The sequence below is a fragment of the Oncorhynchus keta genome, chromosome 1 (assembly GCF_023373465.1).
Source record: "Oncorhynchus keta strain PuntledgeMale-10-30-2019 chromosome 1, Oket_V2, whole genome shotgun sequence".
In the NCBI taxonomy this organism is placed as follows: Eukaryota; Metazoa; Chordata; class Actinopteri; order Salmoniformes; family Salmonidae; genus Oncorhynchus; species Oncorhynchus keta.
In genome coordinates this window covers 6,407,916-6,433,251 of record NC_068421.1, presented here as the reverse complement: position 1 = coordinate 6,433,251, position 25,336 = coordinate 6,407,916, and the positions used below count along the sequence as shown (strand labels likewise).

The 25,336-nt window shown below is 44.1% G+C and overlaps 1 protein-coding gene across 1 annotated transcript in view; it reads right to left on the bottom strand.

The window, feature by feature from the left end:
• LOC118382444 (galectin-4-like) overlaps positions 1-25,327 on the bottom strand; it is a 27,907-nt gene extending 2,580 nt beyond the window's left edge. The window contains exons 1-8 of the mRNA XM_052472520.1: positions 25,171-25,327; positions 22,740-22,828; positions 19,695-19,899; positions 11,164-11,277; positions 9,658-9,687; positions 7,059-7,100; positions 6,860-6,948; positions 5,601-5,766 (exon numbers count right to left, since the gene is read on the bottom strand). Coding sequence (XP_052328480.1) covers positions 5,601-5,766; positions 6,860-6,948; positions 7,059-7,100; positions 9,658-9,687; positions 11,164-11,277; positions 19,695-19,899; positions 22,740-22,828; positions 25,171-25,212 — 777 coding nt within the window. The 5' untranslated portion in view covers positions 25,213-25,327. The remainder of the gene's footprint in view (positions 1-5,600; positions 5,767-6,859; positions 6,949-7,058; positions 7,101-9,657; positions 9,688-11,163; positions 11,278-19,694; positions 19,900-22,739; positions 22,829-25,170) is intronic.
• Positions 25,328-25,336: the final 9 nt, after the last annotated feature.

Sequence of the window (25,336 nt, the reverse complement as noted above, 5' to 3'; positions counted from 1 at the left end):
TCATGAGGACTGCCACAGGAAAGGAAGACCCAGAGTTACCTCTGCTGCAGGGGATAAATTCATTAGAGTTACCCGTCTCTCATGAGGACCGCCACAGGAAAGAAAGACCCAGAGTTACCTCTGCTGCAGGGGATAAATTCATTAGAGTTAACTGTCTCTCATGAGGACCGCCACAGGAAAGGAAGACCCAGAATTACCTCTGCTGCAGGGGATAAATTCATTAGAGTTACCCGTCTCTCATGAGGACCGCCACAGGAAAGGAAGACCCAGAATTACCTCTACTGCAGAGGATCGAGAGCATCCTGACCGGTTGCATCACCGCCTGGTATGGTAACCGCTCAGCATCTGACCCGGAAGTCACTACAGTGGGTAGTGCGTATGACCCAGTACATCACTGGGGCCAAGCTTCCTGGCATCCAGGACCTCTATACCAGGCGGTGTCAGAGGAAGGCCCTAAAAATTGTCAAAGACTCAAGCCACCCTAGTCATAGATTGTTCTCTCTGCTATCGCACGGCAAGCGGTACCGGAATGCCAAGTCTAGGTCCAAAGGGCTCTTTAACAGCTTCTACCCCCAAGCCATAAGACTCCTGAACAGCTAATCAAATGGCCACCCGGACTATTTACATTGACCCCCTTTGTTTATACACTGCTGCTACTCACTGTTTATTATCTATGTATAGTCACTTCACCCCTACCCACTGTACAAATTACCTCAACTAACCTGTACCCCCGCACATTGTACTGGTACCCCCTGTATATAGCCTCCACATTGACTCTGTACCGGTATCCCCTGTATATAGCCTCCATATTGACTCTGTACCGGTACCCCCTGTATATAGCCTCCACATTGACTCTGGACCGTAACACCCTGTATATAGCCTCGATGTCACAGGACGGCCATAAATATCATCAAGGACAACAACCACTGGCTGTTCACCCCACTATCATCCAGAAGGCGAGGTCAGTACAGGTGCATCAAAGCTGGGACCGAGAGACTGAAAAACAGCTTCTATCTCAAGGCCATCAGACTGTTAAACAGCCATCACTAACATTGAGTGGCTGCTGCCAACACACTTTCATTGACACTGACCCAACTCCAGCCACTTTAACAATGTAAAAACGTATGAAAAAAATGTATCACTAGCTACTTTAAACAATGCTACTTAATATAATGTTTACATACCCTACATTACTAATCTCATATGTATATGTATATACTGCACTCTATATCATCTACTGCATCCTTATGTAATACATGTATCACTAGCCACTTTAACTATGCCACTTTGTTTAGATGACTCATCTCATATGTATACACTGTATTGATACCATCTACTTTTGCCGGTCTGTACCATCACTGTCATTATCTTTATGTACATATTCTTTATCCCCTTACATTGTGTATAAGGTAGTTGTTGTGGAATTGTTAGGTTAGATTACTCGTTGGTTATTACTGCATTGTCGGAACTAGAAGCACAAGCATTTCGCTACACTCGCATTAACATCTGCTAACCATGTGTATGTGACAAATTAAATTTGATTTGATTTGTGATTGATTCGATTTTTAGGGGTTAGGGAATCTGTCGTTTATTTAGTAAATATTTTCTTAACTCTTATTTCTTGAACTGCGTTGTTGACTAAGGGCTTGTAAGTAAGCATTTCACGGTAAGGTCTACTACACCTGTTGTATTCAGCATTTCACTGTGAGGTCTACTACACCTGTTGTATTCAGCATTTCACGGTAAGGTCTACTACACCTGTTGTATTCAGCATTTCACGGTAAGGTCTACTACACCTGTTGTATTCAGCATTTCACTGTAAGGTCTACTACACCTGTTGTATTCAGCATTTCACTGTAAGGTCTACTACACCTGTTGTATTCAGCATTTCACTGTGAGGTCTACTACACCTGTTGTAATTCAGCATTTCACTGTAAGGTCTACTACACCTGTTGTATTCAGCATTTCACTGTGAGGTCTACTACACCTGTTGTATTCAGCATTTCACTGTGAGGTCTACCACACCTGTTGTATTCAGCATTTCACTGTGAGGTCTACTACACCTGTTGTATTCAGCATTTCACTGTGAGGTCTACTACACCTGTTGTATTCAACATTTCACTGTGAGGTCTACTACACCTGTTGTATTCAGCATTTCACTGTGAGGTCTACTACACCTGTTGTATTCAGCATTTCACTGTGAGGTCTACTACACCTGTTGTATTCAGCATTTCACTGTGAGGTCTACTACACCTGTTGTATTCAGCATTTCACTGTGAGGTCTACTACACCTGTTGTATTCAGCATTTCACTGTAAGGTCTACTACACCTGTTGTATTCAGCATTTCACTGTAAGGTCTACTACACCTGTTGTATTCAGCATTTCACTGTAAGGTCTACTACACCTGTTGTATTCAGCATTTCACTGTGAGGTCTACTACACCGGTTGTATTCAGCATTTCACTGTGAGGTCTACCTGGTGTATTCAACATTTCACTGTAAGGTCTACTACACCTGTTGTATTCAGCATTTCACTGTAAGGTCTACTACACCTGTTGTATTCAGCATTTCACTGTAAGGTCTACTACACCTGTTTTATTCAGCATTTCACTGTGAGGTCTACTACACCTGTTGTATTCAGCATTTCACTGTAAGGTCTACTACACCTGTTGTATTCGGTGTATGTGACAAATACAATTTGATTTGATTTGTTCATTAGTTACCAGCCTCAGAAATTGCAGCCCAAATAAATGCATCACAGAGTTCATGTAACAGACACATCTCAACATCAACTGTTCAGAGGAGACTGTGTGAATCAGGCCTTTATGGTCAAATTTCTGCAAAGAAACCACTTCTAAAGGACACCAACAATAAGAAGAGACTTGCTTGGGCCATGAAACACAAGCAATGGACATTAGATTGGTGGAAATCTGTCCTTTGGTCTGATGAGTCCAAATTTGAGATTTTTGATTCCAACCGCCATGTCTTTGTGAGATGCAGAGCAGGTCATTGGATGATCTCCACATGTGTATTTCCCACCGTGAAGCATGGAGGAGGAGGTGTGAGGGTGTAGGGGTGCTTTGCTGGTGACACTGTCTGTGATTTATTTAGAATTCAAGGCACACTTAACCAGCATGGCTACCACAGCATTCTGCAGTGATACTCCATCCCATCTGGTTTGGGCTTAGTGGGACTATCATTTGTTTTTCAACAGGACAATGACCAAACACACTTCCAGTCTGTGTAAGGGCTATTTGACCAAGAAGGAGAGTGATGGAGTGCTGCATCAGATGACCTGGCCTCCACAATCACCCGACCTCAACCCAATTTAGATGGTTTGGGATGAGTGATGGAAAAGCAGCCAACAAAGTGCTCAGCATATGTGGGAACTCCTTCAAGACTTTTGGAAAAACATTCCAGGTGAAGCTGGTTGAGAGAATGCCAAGAATGTGCAAAGCTGTCATCAAGGCAAAGAGTGGCTACTTTGAAGAATCTAAAGTCTAAAATATATATAATATAATATATTTTGATTTGTTTAACACTTTGTTTGGTTACTACGTGATTACATATGTGTTATTTAATAGTTTTGACGTCTTCACTGTTATTCTACAATGTAGAAAATAGTAAAAATAAAGAAAATCCCTTGAATGAGTAGGTGTGTCCAAACTTTTGACTGGTACTGTATGTTCATAGACATGGGCTACACCCCAAATGCCACCCTACTCCCTTTTCACCAGAGCCCCATAGGCCCTAGTCAAAAGTAGTTCACTATGTAGGGAATGGGGTTCTATTAGGGCCCTGGTCTAAAGTAGTTCACTATGTAGGGAATATGGTTCTATAGGGCTCTGGTCTAAAGTAGTGCACTATGTAGGAACTAGGGTTCTATAGGGCTCTGGTCTAAACTAGTGCACTATGTAGGGAATAGGGTTCTATAGGGCTCTGGTCTAAAGTAGTTCACTATGTAGGGAATGGGGTTCTATAGGGCTCTGGTCTAAAGTAGTTCACTATGTAGGGAATAGGGTTCTATTAGGGCCCTGGTCTAAAGGGAATAAGGTCACATAGGGCTCTGGTATAAAGTAGTGCACTATGTAGGGAATAGGGTTCTATAGGGCTCTGGTATAAAGTAGTGCACTATGTAGGGAATAGGGTACTATAGGGCTCTGGTATAAAGTGGTGCACTATGTAGGGAATAGGGTTCTATTAGGGCCCTGGTCTAAAGGGAATAAGGCATAGGGCTCTGGTATAAAGTAGTGCACTATGTAGGGAATAGGGTTCTATAGGGCTCTGGTATAAAGTAGCACTATGTAGGGAATAGGGTTCTATAGGGCTCTGTATAAAGTAGTGCACTATGTAGGGAATAGGGTTCTATAGGGCTCTGGTCTAAAGTAGTGCACTATGTAGGGAATAGGGTTCTATAGGGCTCTGGTATAAAGTAGTGCACTATGTAGGGAATAGGGTTCTATAGGGCTCTGGTATAAAGTAGTGCACTATGTAGGGAATAGGGTTCTATAGGGCTCTGGTATAAAGTAGTGCACTATGTAGGGAATAGGGTTCTATAGGGCTCTGGTATAAAGTAGTGCACTATGTAGGGAATAGGGTTCTATAGGGCTCTGGTATAAAGTAGTGCACTATGTAGGGAATAGGGTTCTATAGGGCTCTGGTATAAAGTAGTGCACTATGTAGGGAATAGGGTTCTATAGGGCTCTGGTATAAAGTAGTGCACTATGTAGGGAATAGGGTTCTATAGGGCTCTGGTATAAAGTAGTGCACTATGTAGGGAATAGGGTTCTATTAGGGCCCTGGTCTAAAGGGAATAAGGTCACATAGGGCTCTGGTATAAAACTATGTAGGGAATAGGGTTCTATAGGGCTCTGGTATAAAGTCCTGCACTATGTAGGGAATAGGGTTCTATAGGGCTCTGGTATAAAAGTGCACTATGTAGGGAATAGGGTTCTATTAGGGCCCTGGTCTAAAGTAGTGCCCACTATGTAGGGAATAGGGTTCTATAGGGCTCTGGTATAAAGTAGTGCACTATGTAGGGAATAGGGTTCTATAGGCCTCTGGTATAAAGTAGTGCACTATGTAGGGAATAGGGTTCTATAGGGCTCTGGTATAAAGTAGTGCACTATGTAGGGAATAGGGTTCTATTAGGGCCCTGGTATAAACCACTATGTAGGGAATAGGGTTCTATTAAGGCCCTGGTCTAAAGTAGTGCACTATACAGGGAATAGGGTTCTATAGGGCTCTGGTATAAAGTAGTGCACTATGTAGGGAATAGGGTTCTATAGGGCTCTGGTATAAAGTAGTGCACTATGTAGGGAATAGGGTTCTATAGGGCTCTGGTATAAAGTAGTGCACTATGTAGGGAATAGGGTTCTATAGGGCTCTGGTATAAAGTAGTGCACTATGTAGGGAATAGGGTTCTATAGGGCTCTGGTATAAAGTAGTGCACTATGTAGGGAATAGGGTTCTATAGGGCTCTGGTATAAAGTAGTGCACTATGTAGGGAATAGGGTTCTATAGGGCTCTGGTATAAAGTAGTGCACTATGTAGGGAATAGGGTAATATTCTTGACACAGACCTGTTCCTTGTTTACTCACGTCAAAGTACTGTTCCTCCAGGAAGGGGTTGATGCTGATCTCTCTCTCCTCCGTCTCCCAGCTCCCACCAATAAAACTGTTTCTCACCAGCTCTCTCTCCTGCACACGAGGGTTTAGGTGGAACGCTATGTCCCCTGAGCTGCCCACTTTGAAGTTAATCGAGAACCTGCAACACACAGAACCCCAACCACAGTTATTTATGCTGAACCTGCAACACACAGAACCCCAACCACAGAGACCCTGCAACACACAGAACCCCAACCACAGAGACCCTGCAACACACAGAACCCCAACCACAGAGACCCTGCAACACACAGAACCCCAACCACAGTGACCCTGCAACACACAGAACCCCAACCACAGGGTTATTCATGTTGACCCTGCAACACACAGAACCCCAACCACAGAGACCCTGCAACACACAGAACCCCAACCACAGGGTTATTCATGCTGATCCTAGCTTTCACCCGGATTCACCTGGTCAGTCTATGTCATGGAAAGCACAGATGTTGTCAATGGTTTGTATTTTGTATACTCAGTGTATTTTAGTGTTTAATTGTCCATAAAACATTTGTAAATGTTAGAATTTTTCTTCCACTTTGACATTACAGTGTATTTTGTGTAGATCGGTGACTAAAAAAAGGAACATTTGGTAATGCTATCCTTGTGGGGACTAAAGAATTGATTCCCATCCAAAATCCGATTTCCCCTAACCCCAAAATCTAACCTTAACCCTAACCCAACCTTAACATAACCCTAACTCCTAACCCTAATATTAATTCTAACCCTAAAATAACATTTGTCCTCGTGGGGGCTGGCTAAATGTACCCACTTGTCCGATTTTTCCTTGATTTAATCTACTTGTGAGGCCTTCTGGTAAAACACATAGGGTATAGGGTATAGGGTACTACAGACTTGTTAGCTCCTAGAGGCACCATGCCTCTGATGGGTTAGGGGTTAGGGGATAGGGGATAAGGGATAGGGGTTAGGGTATAGGGGATAGGGGATAGTGTAATGGGGTTAGGGTATAGGGGTTAGGGTACTACAGACCTGTTAGCTCCTAGAGGCACCATGCCTCTGATGGGATAGGGGATAAGGGATAGGGGTTAAGGTATAGGGGATAGGGGATAGGGTATAGGGTAATGGGGTTAGGGCATAGGAATTAGGGTACTACAGACCTGTTAGCTCCTAGAGGCACCATGCCTCAGATAGGGGTTAGTGGATAGGGGTTAGGGCATAGGAATTAGGGTACTACAGACCTGTTAGCTCCTAGAGGCACCATGCCTCTGATGACGATGGTCTTCTTCGGTGACATCCCTCCTGGAATCATGCTGGAGTACGGGACAGGCTGATACACATAGGACAGGAGTCAGTTCACTCACAGCATGTAGTGTATACTGTATGTATGTATACTTAGGACAAAACACATCTATCCTGACTCACAGAGATGTTACTTACAGGGTTGAATATTGGCTGTCCATCCATGACCGGTAGGTTTCCCTGTGAACAGAGTGGACTGTCAGAGAACGGAACAGGGGGCCATCCGTAGCCTCTTTTCAAGTCAGACCTACACCCACCTTGATCACCTGGGGATCCACCCTGATACCCTGGGGATCCACCCTGATCACCTGGGGATCCACCCTGATCAGACCTACACCCATGTCACCTGGGGATCCACCATGATCACCTGGGGATCCACCCTGATCACCTGGGGATCCACCCTGATCAGACCTACACCCATGTCACCTGGGGATCCACCATGATCACCTGGGGATCCACCCTGATCACCTGGGGATCCACCCTGATCCCCTGGGGATCCACCCTGATCACCTTGGGATCCACCCTGATCCCCTGGGGATCCACCCTGATCCCCTGGGGATCCACCTTGATCACCTGGGGATCCACCCTGATCCCCTGGGGATCCACCCTGATCACCTTGGGATCCACCCTGATCCCCTGGGGATCCACCCTGATCACCTGGGGATCCACCCTGATCAGACCTACACCCATGTCACCTGGGGATCCACCATGATCACCTGGGGATCCACCCTGATCACCTGGGGATCCACCCTGATCCCTGGGGATCCACCCTGATCACCTTGGGATCCACCCTGATCCCCTGGGGATCCACCCTGATCACCTGGGGATCCACCCTGATCAGACCTACACCCATGTCACCTGGGGATCCACACTGATCACCTGGGGATCCACCCTGGTCACCTGGGGATCCACCCTGATCACCTGGGGATCCACCATGGTCACCTGGGGATCCACCCTGATAAGACAAAACGTCTAACATCGCTGTCTAAATGCACGGATCCCCCTGCCTGATAGGACAAAACGTCTAACATCGCTGTCTAAATGCACGGATCCCCCTGCCTGATAGGACAAAACGTCTAACATCGCTGTCTAAATGCACGGATCCCCCTGCCTGATAGGACAAAACGTCTAACATCGCTGTCTAAATGTACCGATCCCCCTGCCTGATAGGCAATACAAATGATTTACCTTTATTTAACTAGGCAAGTCAGTTTAGAACAAATTCTTATTTTCAATGGAGGCCTAGGAACAGTGGGTTAACTGCCTTGTTCAGGGGCAGAACGACAGATTTGTACCTTGTCAGCTCAGGGGAATCGATCTTGTAACCTTTACGGTTACTTGTCCAATGCTCTAACTACTAGGCTACCCTGCCGCCTCTACACTCTAACCACTAGGCTACCCTGCCGCCTCTACACTCTAACCGCTAGGCTACCTGCTGCCTCTACACTCTAACCACTAGGCTACCTGCCGCCTCTACACTCTAACCACTAGGCTACCCTGCTGCCTCTACACTCTAACCACTAGGCTTCCTGCCGCCTCTACACTCTAACCACTAGGCTACCCTGCCGCCTCTACACTCTAACCACTAGGCTACCCTGCCGCCTCTACACTCTAACCACTAGGCTACCTGCTGCCTCTACACTCTAACCACTAGGCTTCCTGCCGCCTCTACACTCTAACCACTAGGCTACCTACCGCCTCTACACTCTAACCACTAGTCTACCTGCCGCCTCTACACTCTAACCACTAGGCTACCTGCCTCCCCTCTAACCACTAGGCTTCCTGCCACCTCTACACTCTAACCACTAGGCAACCTGCCACCTCTACACTCTAACCACTAGGCTACCTGCCACCTCTACACACTAACCACTAGGCTTCCTGCCTCCTCTACACTCTAACCACTAGGCTACCTACCGCCTCTACACTCTAACCACTAGGCTTCCTGCCACCTCTACACTCTAACCACTAGGCTACCTACCACCTCTACACTCTAACCACTAGGCTACCTGCCTCCTCTACACTCTAACCACTAGACTACCTGCCTCCCCTCTAACCACTAGGCTACCTGCCTCCCCTCTAACCACTAGTCTACCTGCCACCTCTACACTCTAACCACTAGGCAACCTGCCGCCTCTACACTCTAACCACTAGGCTACCTACCACCTCTACACTCTAACCACTAGGCTACCTGCCTCCTCTACACTCTAACCACTAGACTACCTGCCTCCCCTCTAACCACTAGGCTACCTGCCTCCCCTCTAACCACTAGTCTACCTGCCACCTCTACACTCTAACCACTAGGCAACCTGCCGCCTCTACACTCTAACCACTAGGCTACCTGCCACCTCTACACTCTAACCACTAGGCAACCTGCCGCCTCTACACTCTAACCACTAGGCAACCTGCCGCCTCTACACTCTAACCACTAGGCTACCCTGCTGCCTCTACACTCTAACCACTAGACTACCTGCCTCCCCTCTAACCACTAGGCTACCCTGCCACCTCCACACTCTAACCACTAGTCTACCTGCCACCTCTACACTCTAACCACTAGGCTACCCTGCTGCCTCTACACTCTAACCACTAGGCTACCTGCCGCCTCTACACTCTAACCACTAGGCTACCCTGCTGCCTCTACACTCTAACCACTAGGCTACCTGCCGCCTCTACACTCTAACCACTAGGCACCGCACAAATCCATGTAATGGTATTTGTTGAAAAAGACACACCAACTTACCCCAATTTGATCACCTGCAGGATTTCCTCCCTGTTGACGGTAGGAAACATACCAAATGTCATCCCGACTTTTCTGACACACTAAGAAACGCATTCATGAGCATATATATTACGTACAGTTACCCCACAATTAATTAATTCCACTTGTTATTCATTTCCTCCTGTTTTGTTTGCAACTGTCACTCAAAGATTGACCCTAGATTTGTGGGTAACAGAAATCAACTTCTTCTCTGTGTGTTTACATACTGCTCCCTTCCCCTACCCCAGCCCCAACTCCCTCTCGCTACCCCAGCCCCTCCTCCCTTCCCCTACCCCAGCCCCTACTCCCTTCCCCTTCCCCAGCCCCTACTCCCTTCCCCTACCCCAGCCCCTACTCCCTTCCCCTACCCCAGCCCCAACTCCCTTCCCCTTTCCCAGCCCCTACTCCCTTCCCCTACCCCAGCCCCAACTCCTTCCCCTTCCCAGCCCCAACTCCCTCTCCCTACCCCAGCCCCTCCTCCCTTCCCCTACCCCAGCCCCTACTCCCTTCCCCTACCCCAGCCCCTCCTCCCTTCCCTACCCCAGCCCCTACTCCCTTCCCCTACCCCAGCCCCTACTCCCTTCCCCTACCCCAGCCCCTCCTCCCTTCCCCTTCCCCAGCCCCTCCTCCCTTCCCCTACCCCAGCCCCTACTCCCTTCCCCTTCCCCAGCCCCTCCTCCCTTCCCCTTCCCCAGCCCCTCCTCCCTTCCCCTACCCCAGCCCCTACTCGCTTCCCCTTCCCCAGCCCCTCCTCCCTTCCCCTACGCCAGCCCCTACTCCCTCTCCCTACCCCAGCCCCTTCCCCTACCCCAGCCCCTACTCCCTTACGGCTTCCCACCTACCCCCTTCCCTGCCCCCTGCCCCTACACCCTACACCCTTCCCCTGCCCCCTACCCCTGCCCCTGCCCCTACACCCTTCCCCTGCCCCGACCCCCTGCCCCTACACACCCTACCCCTACCCCTACCCCCTACCCCCTACCCCCTACACCCCTTCCCCTGCCCCCTACCCCCTGCCCCTACACCCTACACCCTACACCTTGCCCCCTGCCCCCTACCCCCTACCCCCTACACCCTACCCCCTGCCACCCCTACCCCCTACCCCCTACACCCTGCCCCCTACACCCTACCCCCTACCCCCTACCCCTACCCCCTACACCCTACCCCCTGCCCCCTACCCCTGCCCCCTACCCCCCCCTACACCCTACCCCTGCCCCTACCCCTGCCCCTACCCCTACACCCTACCCCCCCCCCCCTACACCCTACCCCCCCCCCCCTACACCCTACCCCTACCCCCTACCCCTACACCCTACCCCCTACCCCCTACCCCCTACACCCTACCCCTCTACCCCCTGCCCCTACCCCCTACCCCTACACCCTAACCCCCCTACCCCCTACACCCTACCCCCTACCCCTACACCCTACCCCCTACCCCCTTCCCCTACACCCTACCCCTCTACCCCCTGCCCCTACCCCCTGCTCCAGTCTCACCCCGATGACGTTGACGGTCTGGATGGAAGCGTCGCCGCAGATCTGCAGGGCGTTGACTCTGTCGACTGGAATACGGTGGTTGAATGTATGAAGGTCTTGTCCGTTCACTGTCACCTACGACAACAAAACACATGAACTACGGTCTGACCCTAACCCATACACAACTATAGTCTGACCCTAACCCATACACAACTACGGTATGACCCTAACCCATACACAACTATAGTCTAACCCTGACCCATACACAACTATAGTCTGACCCTAACCCATACACAACTACGGTATGACCCTAACCCATACACAACTATAGTCTAACCCTGACCCATACACAACTATAGTCTGACCCTAACCCATACACAACTATAGTCTGACCCTGACCCATACACAACTACGGTATTACCCTAACCCATACACAACTATAGTCTGACCCTAACCCATACACAACTACGGTATTACCCTAACCCATACACAACTATAGTCTAACCCTAACCCATACACAACTATAGTCTGACCCTAACCCATACACAACTATAGTCTAACCCTAACCCATACACAACTATAGTCTAACCCTAACCCATACACAACTATAGTCTAACCCTAACCCATACACAACTATAGTCTGACCCTAACCCATACACAACTATAGTCTGACCCTAACCCATACACAACTATAGTCTGACCCTAACCCATACACAACTACGGTATAACCCTGACCCATACACAACTATAGTCTAACCCTAACCCATACACAACTATAGTCTGACCCTAACCCATACACAACTATAGTCTGACCCTAACCCATACACAACTATAGTCTAACCCTGACCCATACACAACTATAGTCTAACCCATACACAACTATAGTCTGACCCTAACCCATACACAACTATAGTCTAACCCTAACCCATACACAACTATAGACTAACCCATACACAACTATAGTCTGACCCTAACCCATACACAACTACGGTCTGACCCTAACCCATACACAACTATAGTCTGACCCTAACCCATACACAACTATAGTCTAACCCATACACAACTATAGTCTGACCCTAACCCATACACAACTACGGTATTACCCTAACCCATACACAACTATAGTCTAACCCATACACAACTATAGTCTGACCCTAACCCATACACAACTATAGTCTGACCCTAACCCATACACAACTATAGTCTGACCCTAACCCATACACAACTATAGTCTAACCCTAACCCATACACAACTATAGTCTAACCCTAACCCATACACAACTATAGTCTGACCCTAACCCATACACAACTACGGTCTGACCCTAACCCATACACAACTACGGTCTGACCCTAACCCATACACAACTATAGTCTGACCCTAACCCATACACAACTATAGTCTGACCCTAACCCATACACAACTATAGTCTGACCCTAACCCATACACAACTATAGTCTGACCCTGACCCATACACAACTATAGTCTGACCCTAACCCATACACAACTAGTCTGACCCTGACCCATACACAACTACGGTCTGACCCTAACCCATACACAACTACGGTCTGACCCTGACCCATACACAACTACGGTATTACCTAACCCATACACAACTACGGTCTGACCCTGACCCATACACAACTACGGTATTACCCTAACCCATACACAACTACGGTCTGACCCTGACCCATACACAACTACGGTATTACCCTAACCCATACACAACTACGGTATTACCCTAACCCATACACAACTACGGTATTACCCTAACCCATACACAACTACGGTATGACCCTAACCCATACACAACTACGGTATTACCTAACCCATACACAACTATAGTCTGACCCTAACCCATACACAACTACGGTATTACCTGACCCATACACAACTATAGTCTGACCCTAACCCATACACAACTATAGTCTGACCCTAACCCATACACAACTATAGTCTGACCCTAACCCATACACAACTACGGTATTACCCTAACCCATACACAACTATAGTCTGACCCTAACCCATACACAACTACGGTATGACCCTAACCCATACACAACTATAGTCTAACCCTGACCCATACACAACTATAGTCTGACCCTAACCCATACACAACTATAGTCTGACCCTGACCCATACACAACTACGGTATTACCCTAACCCATACACAACTATAGTCTAACCCTAACCCATACACAACTATAGTCTGACCCTAACCCATACACAACTATAGTATAACCCTAACCCATACACAACTACAGTATAACCCTAACCCATACACAACTATAGTCTAACCCTAACCCATACACAACTATAGTCTGACCCCTAACCCATACACAACTATAGTCTGACCCTAACCCATACACAACTATAGTCTGACCCTAACCCATACACAACTACGGTATTACCCTGACCCATACACAACTATAGTCTAACCCTAACCCATACACAACTATAGTCTGACCCTAACCCATACACAACTACGGTATAACCCTAACCCATACACAACTACAGTATAACCCTAACCCATACACAACTATAGTCTAACCCTAACCCATACACAACTATAGTCTGACCCTAACCCATACACAACTACGGTATTACCCTAACCCATACACAACTACGGTCTGACCCTGACCCATACACAACTACGGTATTACCCTAACCCATACACAACTACGGTCTGACCCTGACCCATACACAACTACGGTATTACCTAACCCATACACAACTACGGTCTGACCCTGACCCATACACAACTACGGTATTACCCTAACCCATACACAACTACGGTATTACCCTAACCCATACACAACTACGGTATTACCCTAACCCATACACAACTACGGTATGACCCTAACCCATACACAACTACGGTATTACCCTAACCCATACACAACTATAGTCTGACCCTAACCCATACACAACTACGGTCTTACCCTGACCCATACACAACTATAGTCTGACCCTAACCCATACACAACTACGGTATTACCCTGACCCATACACAACTATAGTCTGACCCTGACCCATACACAACTACGGTATTACCCTAACCCATACACAACTATAGTCTGACCCTAACCCATACACAACTACGGTATTACCCTAACCCATACACAACTATAGTCTAACCCTAACCCATACACAACTATAGTCTGACCCTAACCCATACACAACTATAGTCTGACCCTAACCCATACACAACTACGGTATTACCCTAACCCATACACAACTATAGTCTAACCCTAACCCATACACAACTATAGTCTGACCCTAACCCATACACAACTATAGTATAACCCTAACCCATACACAACTACAGTATAACCCTAACCCATACACAACTATAGTCTAACCCTAACCCATACACAACTATAGTCTGACCCTAACCCATACACAACTATAGTCTGACCCTAACCCATACACAACTATAGTCTGACCCTAACCCATACACAACTACGGTATTACCCTGACCCATACACAACTATAGTCTAACCCTAACCCATACACAACTATAGTCTGACCCTAACCCATACACAACTACGGTATTACCCTAACCCATACACAACTACGGTCTGACCCTGACCCATACACAACTACGGTATTACCCTAACCCATACACAACTACGGTCTGACCCTGACCCATACACAACTACGGTATTACCCTAACCCATACACAACTACGGTATTACCCTAACCCATACACAACTACGGTATTACCCTAACCCATACACAACTACGGTCTGACCCTAACCCATACACAACTACGGTATTACCCTAACCCATACACAACTATAGTCTGACCCTAACCCATACACAACTATAGTATTACCCTGACCCATACACAACTATAGTCTGACCCTAACCCATACACAACTACGGTATTACCCTGACCCATACACAACTATAGTCTGACCCTAACCCATACACAACTACGGTATTACCCTAACCCATACACAACTATAGTCTGACCCTAACCCATACACAACTACGGTATGACCCTAACCCATACACAACTATAGTCTAACCCTGACCCATACACAACTATAGTCTGACCCTAACCCATACACAACTACGGTATTACCCTAACCCATACACAACTATAGTCTAACCCTAACCCATACACAACTATAGTCTGACCCTAACCCATACACAACTATAGTCTAACCCTAACCCATACACAACTATAGTCTAACCCTAACCCATACACAACTATAGTCTAACCCTAACCCATACACAACTATAGTCTGACCCTAACCCATACACAACTATAGTCTGACCCTAACCCATACACAACTATAGTCTGACCCTAACCCATACACAACTACGGTATTACCCTGACCCATACACAACTATAGTCTAACCCTAACCCATACACAACTATAGTCTGACCCTAACCCATACACAACTACGGTATTACCCTAACCCATACACAACTACAGTATAACCCTAACCCATACACAACTATAGTCTAACCCTAACCCATACACAACTATAGTCTGACCCTAACCCATACACAACTACGGTATTACCCTAACCCATACACAACTACGGTATAACCCTAACCCATACACAACTATAGTCTGACCCTAACCCATACACAACTATAGTCTAACCCTAACCCATACACAACTATAGTCTGACCCTAACCCATACACAACTATAGTCTAACCCTAACCCATACACAACTATAGTCTGACCCTAACCCATACACAACTATAGTCTAACCCTAACCCATACACAACTATAGTCTGACCCTAACCCATACACAACTATAGTCTAACCCTAACCCATACACAACTATAGTCTAACCCTAACCCATACACAACTATAGTCTAACCCTAACCCATACACAAAGGCCAGCCTTTTGGCATCGGAGAGAAACATTATGAAGGCCAGCCTTTTGGCATCGGAGAGAAACATTATAAAGGCCAGCCTTTTGGCATCGGAGAGAAACTTTTACAATTCAAACTATTTTAGTTATCCACACAGACATCAAGTTATCCACACAGACATCAAGTTATCCACACAGACATGTAGTTATCCACACAGACATCAAGTTATCCACACAGACATCAAGTTATCCACACAGACATCAAGTTATCCACACAGACATGAAGTTATCCACACAGACATGCAGTTATCCACACAGACATGCAGTTATCCACACAGACATGCAGTTATCCACACAGACATGAAGTTATCCACACAGACATGCAGTTATCCACACAGACATGCAGTTATCCACACAGACATGAAGTTATCCACACAGACATGCAGTTATCCACACAGACATGTAGTTATCCACACAGACATGTAGTTATCCACACAGACATGCAGTTATCCACACAGACATGCAGTTATCCACACAGACATGTAGTTATCCACACAGACATCTAGTTATCCACACAGACATGAAGTTATCCACACAGACATGCAGTTATCCACACAGACATGCAGTTATCCACACAGACATGCAGTTATCCACACAGACATGCAGTTATCCACACAGACATCAAGTTATCCACACAGACATGTAGTTATCCACACAGACATGTAGTTATCCACACAGACATCTAGTTATCCACACAGACATCTAGTTATCCACACAGACATGTAGTTATCCACACAGACATCTAGTTATCCACACAGACATCTAGTTATCCACACAGACATCTAGTTATCCACACATACATGCAGTTATCCACACAGACATGCAGTTATCCACACAGACAAGCAGTTATCCACACAGACATGTAGTTATCCACACAGACATCTAGTTATCCACACAGACATCAAGTTATCCACACAGACATGTAGTTATCCACACAGACATGCAGTTATCCACACAGACAATCTACAGCTAAATCTATACAGTATATACAGAGTATCTACAGCTATATCTATACAGTATATACAGAGTATCTACAGCTATATCTGACATAGTATCCCTCTTAGTTTATTCTAAATCATTATATATATATATACAGTTTATATATAAATACATATATATATTACAAGTGAAAAGTTTGGATACAACTACTCATTCAAGTTCGTTTACATTGTAGAATAATAGTGACGACATCAAAACCATGACATAACACAACTGGAGTAATGATGTAGTAACCAAAAACGTGTGAAACATCATTACTTCAACACATGAAGGTCAGTCAGTTCCAACCGCCGTGTCTTTGTGAGATTCAGAGTAGGTGAACGGATGATCTCCGAATGCGTGGTTCCCACCGTGAAGCATGGAGGAAGAGGTGTGATGGTGTTGGGGTGCTTTGCTGGTGACACTGGCTGTGATTTATTTAGGATTCAAGTCACACTTAACCAGTATGGCTACCACAGAATTATGCAGTGATACTCCATCCCATCTGGTTTGCGCTTAGTGGGACTATCATTTGTTTTTCAACAGGTCAATGACCAAACACACCTTCAGGCTGTGTAAGGGCTATTTGACCAAGAAGGAGAGTGATGGAGTGCTGCATCAGATGACCTGGCCTCCACAATCACCCGACCTCAACCCAATTGTGATGGTTTGGGATGAGTTGGACCGCAGAGTGAAGGAAAAGCAGCCAAAAGTGCTCAGCATATGTGGGAACTCCTTCAAGACTGTTGGAAAAGCATTCCAGGTGAAGCTGGTTGAGAGAATGCCAAGAGTATGCAAAGCTGTCATCAAGGCAAATGGTGGCTACTTTGAAGAAATATAAATATACTTTTTTCATTACTTCATGATTCCATATGTGTTATTTCATAGTTTTGATGTCTTCACTATTATTCTACAATGTAGAAAATAGTACAAATAAATAATAACCCTTGAATGAGTAGGTGTGTCCACACTATTGACTGGTACTGTATATTATACTACCTGGTACTGTATATTATACTACCTGGTACTGTATATTATACTACCTGGTACTGTATATTATACTACCTGGTACTGTATATTATACTACCTGGTACTGTATATTATACTACCTGGTACTGTATATTATACTACCTGGTACTGTATATTATACTACCTGGTACTGTATATTATACTACCTGGTACTGTATATGAATGGAAATGAATCAAGTTTTAGGCCTGGGCCTTTACAGCAACTATTACATCAACCACTTTAATCTAAACACTATCTATCACTATATCTATACAGTATATATCACTATATCTATACAGTATATATCACTATATCTATACAGTATATATCACTATATCTATACAGTATATATCACTATATCTATACAGTATATATCACTATATCTATACAGTATATATCACTATATCTATACAGTATATATCACTATATCTACACAGTATATATCACTATATCTATACAGTATATATTACTATATCTATACAGTATATATCACTATATCTATACAGTATATATCACTATATCTATACAGTATATATCACTATATCTATACAGTATATATCACTATATCTATACAGTATATATCACTATATCTACACAGTATATATCACTATATCTATACAGTATATATCACTATATCTACACAGTATATATTACTATATCTATACAGTATATATCACTATATCTATACAGTATATATTACTATATCTATACAGTATATATCACTATATCTACACAGTATATATTACTATATCTACACAGTATATATCACTATATCTACACAGTATATATCACTATATCTACACAGTATATATCACTATATCTACACAGTATATATCACTATATCTACACAGTATATATTACTATATCTACACAGTATATATTACTATATCTACACAGTATATATTACTATATCTACACAGTATATATTACTATATCTACACAGTATATATTACTATATCTACACAGTATATATTACTATATCTACACAGTATATATTACTATATCTACACAGTATATATCACTATATCTACACAGTATATATTACTATATCTACACAGTATATATTACTATATCTACACAGTATATATCACTATATCTACACAGTATATATCACTATATCTATACAGTATCTATCACTATATCTACACAGTATCTATCACTATATATATACAGTATCTGTTAGTATATCTACAAAGTATCTATATCTATACACAATCTATATCTAAACACTGTCTATCACTATATCTATACAGTATCTATGTATACACAGTATCTATCACTATATCTATACAGTATCTGTTACTATATCTACAAGTATCTATATCTATACACAACCTATATCTAAACACTATCTATGTCTATACAGTATATATTACTATATCTACACAGTATCGTTATCTATATCTACACACTATCTATATCTATACAGTATCTATCACTATATCTACACAGTATCTCTATCTATATATATATATATACAGTATCTATACAGTATCTATCACTATATCTACACAGTATCTCTATCTATATATATATATATACAGTATCTATACAGTATCTATTACTATATCTACACAGTATCTCTATCCATACACTATATATATACAGTATTTATTTCTATACAGTATCTATAAAGTGTATATATATATAGTATCTCTATATCTGACCTGGTAACCCTCCTGGTTAATGATGATAACCATCTCGAAGGCATCTCCCTTGCTAAAAGGCATGTTGTGGATCTCCTCCTCTGAACCCCATTCCCCGTCCTGGCAGCTGTTTAACACCACCTTGTCCCAGTTGTCGAAGCGAGGGCTGAAGTGAAAGCCGATATCACTGCCCTCAGATTCTCCACACTGCAAGTTCATGTTGAACCTAGAGGGGGTGTTAGAGAGGACATAGGATGAACAAAGCGGACAACAAATAACACTGGTAGGGTCTGGAGTTTTTTCTCACCATTTGATCTGACCGGACAGAACTTCAGAGCCCTAGTTATGTCCGGGATAACCGGCGGTGCTCTTTTCGAGGCAGAGCCCGAGTACATTTTTCCAAGGTAGTATACAGACTGGAAGCATTTATCCCGCTTATACATGTTAATTAAAATGCATTCCAGGTGACTACCTCGTGAAGCTGGTTGAGAGAATGTCAAGAGTGTGCGAAGCTGTCATCAAGGCAAAGGGTGGCTACTTTGAAGAATTTCAAAAATAAAATAAGTTTTGATTTGTTTAACATTTTTTTGGTTACTACATGATTCCATCTGTGTTATTTTATAGTTTTGATGTCTTCACTATTATTTTACATTGTAGAAAATAGTAAGAAATTAAGAAAAACCCTTGAATGAGTAGGTGTTCTAAGACTTTTGACAGGTAGTGTATATATCCATAAAACATTATGTTGATTCATGATTGCGACAGACTGAGAAAAGCTGCCGGCCAGTCTGTCTCATCCAGACTCCTGACACGTTCATTACTATAGGATAGCTGGAGATCAAATTTCAATATACATTTTTTGGGGGCAAATGTCAGAGAGACAGACACCAAGATTCTTTCAAATCTCCGCTGTTGAAAACTAAATGTTAGTCTAAAAGAAATGTGAGATAATGTCTAGATGTCTTTTACAGTCGAGATCAAGTTCATAAACTGCCTGGCTGGGCTGATGAGACGGTGAATTGTACAGTCAGATGGAACAGAGGAAATATTAATTTCAACATCATAGATTCAGCCGGTGGTAACTAGTCGAATAGACAACGGCCTGAATGCGGTTTTAACCAATCAGCATTCAGGATTAGACCCACCCGTTGTATAAAAATGTCATAACACATGTGCTCTCATTATTGCTTTCTTTAATGCCCATTCTAGAATGCTCTTCTAGCCAATCAGAAACTAGTATTCAACAATGCTGTGTCCAGGTAATAACTTTTCTAACATAGCTGATATGACTGACTGTGGTCTGACATTTTCTGTGTTGACTAAATTATTATTAGAGAGCACTTCATTTAGTATAACAGGCTTCAATATTGGAGGCACAATTTCTACTGAACATATCATAGGGGACGCACAAGGTACTCTTCTCTCGGGAACGACCCCATTATATACCACGCCAAGCCCACGGGATCTTATTGTTCTGGTCACATTGTGCTCTTAGAGCAAAGAATAACTGTGTTCTAACATAACTGATGTGAAATACATACAGCTTAATCTTCTGTACTGAACTCAACACTGTCCCACCCTGATCTGTTTCACCTGTCTTTGTCTCCACCCCCCTCCAGGTGTCTCCCATCTTCCCCATGATCCCCAGTGTATTTATACCCGTGTTCTCTGTTTGTCTGTTGCCAGGTCGTTTTGTCCGTCAAGCCGAAAAGCGTCCCCCCCCCCCTCCCCCTTGCTCAATGTCTTTTTCTATAGTTCCTTTGTTCTAGTTTTCACGGGTTTGACCTCTGCCTGCCCTGACCCTGAGACTGCCTGCCCTGACCCTGAGACTGCCTGCCCTGACCCTGACCCTGAGACTGCCTGCCCTGACCCTGAGACTGCCTGCCCTGACCCTGACCCTGAGACTGCCTGCCGTTCTGTACCTATTGACTCTGATCTGGATTACTGACCTCTGCCTGCCGTGACCCTGAGACTGCCTGCCGTTCTGTACCTTATGACCTCTGATCTGGATTACTGACCTCTGCCTGCCGTGACCCTGAGACTGCCTGCCGTTCTGTACCTATTGACTCTGATCTGGATTACTGACCTCTTGACCTGTCGTTTTGCCTGCCCCCCTGTTCTAGTAATAAACGTTGCTACTTTGACACCATCTGCATCCCCCTAAAACGTGATAAACACATCGACCATCGATGCAATTCTCTGTAATTTATTTTGTAATCGAACGCTACTTTACATAAAACAATAAGGAACATAAGCACAGTCTGAGAAACAAATTCCCTTGTTGTCGCCCAAACGTTACAAACTAATCATGTGTAGCACCTATTAGCACCTATTAGCACCTACAGTCTGATAACGTGTAGCACCTATTAGCACCTACAGTCTGATAACGTGTAGCACCTATTAGCACCTATTAGCACCTACAGTCTGATAACGTGTAGCACCTATTAGCACCTATTAGCACCTACAGTCTGATAACGTGTAGCACCTATTAGCACCTATTAGCACCTACAGTCTGATAACGTGTAGCACCTATTAGCACCTATTAGCACCTACAGTCTGATAACGTGTAGCACCTATTAGCACCTATTAGCACCTACAGTCTGATAACGTGTAGCACCTATTAGCACCTATTAGCACCTACAGTCTGATAACGTGTAGCACCTATTAGCACCTATTAGCACCTACAGTCTGATAACGTGTAGCACCTATTAGCACCTACAGTCTGATAACGTGTAGCACCTATTAGCACCTACAGTCTGATAACATGTAGCACCTATTAGCACCTATTAGTATTAGCACCTACAGTCTGATAACGTGTAGCACCTATTAGCACCTACAGTCTGATAACGTGTAGCACCTATTAGCACCTATTAGCACCTGCAGTCTGATAACGTGTAGCACCTATTAGCACCTATTAGCACCTACAGTCTGATAACGTGTAGCACCTATTAGCACCTATTAGCACCTACAGTCTGATAACGTGTAGCACCTATTAGCACCTATTAGCACCTACAGTCTGATAACGTGTAGCATACCTCCAATCCTCAGAGGTTGTGTGTTTCTCACCTGGTGATCTCGTGAGGGATGACTCCCTGGATGTAAACAGACATCCCTGATCTCAGCCCGCCGTAGATCGGCCCCACATAGGGGATACTCTGCACACAACACACAGTAATAACCATTTAACAACTATACACAAGTAGAGATGCAAAGCACTCTGGGAAATAATAACCATTTAACAACTATACACAAGTAGAGATGCAAGGCAGTCTGGGAACTTTTCCTGTTAAGATGTAATGTCAAAATGTAGATTTCTGCCTAAATAGACTCCCTAAAAGTAATTATTTATCATGAGCGGGCCATAAACAACACATAGTAATGCTTCTACTGCCCAAAATAGGAAAATCTCACCTTCCTGATAAAAGATTATTATAAATTCAATACCTGAAGTGTAGTGACTTTTGAGTACCACAAGCTCAATTACAAATATGATTTCTGCACTCTGGATTTGTTTGACCACAGTTACTGCGGTTTTCCTGGTTGTTGTGATGATAACACTACATAACCTGTTCTGTCGGTTCATACCTTCAAAGATGTTCTTTGGCCAATAACATGACAAGATCATTGACACATTCATCAGTGAGGATTACGCCTACTTCCTGTCAAAACAGATTTGTCACATTTCTAGTTGATCCATAACTTATTTTCTGCTTGTAGCAGGTGGCGTTTACAGGAATGCTTTTCTCTCACATTATTTCATGAGAGAAGTATTCTACAGCGAGGGTGTAATGCAAGTCAAGACGTCCTTGGATGAATGTCAACAAGATGCATAACCACCATTGTTATGTACATTATTGGGCTAGCCCCCGCCCTTCTTAACAACGTACAGGTCTCGAGCTTGGCTTCCTGAACTCATTAGGAACTCGCCTCTCATCTCATATAGATATCCATCTATGGCAAACAGAACGTGTTTATTTTATTATTATTTTTTTTTTTAATCTATGAAATATTTTACATTTCCTTTTATAAACTATAAATCGATCGCTGAATATGCTAGAGCAACGAAACAACTCTCTGCTGCGGCACTAGGATCAAAGATGGTGGATTTTAAATGAAGATGGTCGACACTAGGATCAAAGATGGTGGATTTTAAATGAAGATAGTCGACACTAGGATCAAAGATGGTGGATTTTAAATGAAGATAGTCGACTTATCATGCTTTTCCGCATGGCTTATGGTTTCCGCCATAATATCTGGCATGCTCATGCCAGAGTGGGAACAGCTGGCTCTGGTCTACTTATTGTCTCCTCCCCACTCGTCCCGCAATGACCAGAAAAACAATGTGCCACTGAGATGTCTCGCTCTGGGGCACCGATGGGTGCAGAGATTTTAGATATCATGATGAGGTGCTTAGGTTTCTGCCATAACAATGGGATTCGTTGTCCACAGAGCGGAACGGCGGGTTCCTCTCTTTGGATTGGTGGATACATCTCGCTCTTTTAAGACGTTTAAAAATATATATATATATATTTGATGAGCGATGTTGATGTCAACGACCTGTATTCAATGAAGAGTGAGATTCTATGCCTCATGACCTCATACATCGACTTCTCGAATTTCAACAGTGACAATTGTAATATATATATATATATTTTTTTTTCTTCTCAAAGTTGCCAGGATGTCACTTGCATCACACTTATATCAGTACTAACAACCTCAACATTACCATACTTCTATTAGGATCAAATAAGCCTCACATATCAAAATAGCAATTCATTCTTTTTTTATCTTTGACTAAATTCGACACTCTCTCATTGTTCTGCTATACAAAAAAAAACAAAAAACTCCTCATTTGTTTAATAATTTGATAAAGATCCGCTTAACGTGGATAGATTTTGGACGGAGTAAAACTCTCTCGTTTCGCCTCTTCCTCCCTAATCACAGGGTCGTCGATGACGTAGCGTTCAGCAAGGAGCTGATGAAGAGCAAATTAAATGTTAGGTGGGACATCCCAGCTTTAGGTAAGAGTCAGATTTCACAGCCATAGTCACATAGGCGAAAGCGATATATGCAAGACAACTATGGAGAAAAAAATGCACAAATATTTTTGAACGTTCATCCAACTCGGAAAACTCAAGCATCTTTCCGGCCTGAAGATCTTCGACATCATGATCTTTGACGTCATGATCTTTGACCTCCTTATCTCTTAAGTTCCCAGTTGTCTTGAATGCCCCCATACTCCCGAGTTCATGAGAACTAGGGCTATCTCTGAATGCAATCAATTTTGATGTACGGGGTCCACAGATTGATATATAAGCTAAAATGTTGGTTGCAACCGGTACCAGAACCGCTACTCCCCACCTTAACACTTTAAGGGAATTTATATCCCAAGACGGTACATAGAGTAAAAGAGTAAAAGTGAAGTAAATGAAGAACGGTAGATCCAGACAATATCTATGATATCTGTATACACTAGACAAGGAGACGTGCTACTCACAGGGTTGTAGACGGGCTGATAGCCAGGTGGAGCAACGAACATGATGGCTGTCGCTCAGAGATCTACAGACAGACAGACGGAGAGACGGAGGAGAGGCGAGTCAGAGAGAGCAGGAAACGGTCGCTGCTGGACGGCTGGTCTTATAGGGACAGAGAACCATGAGAGG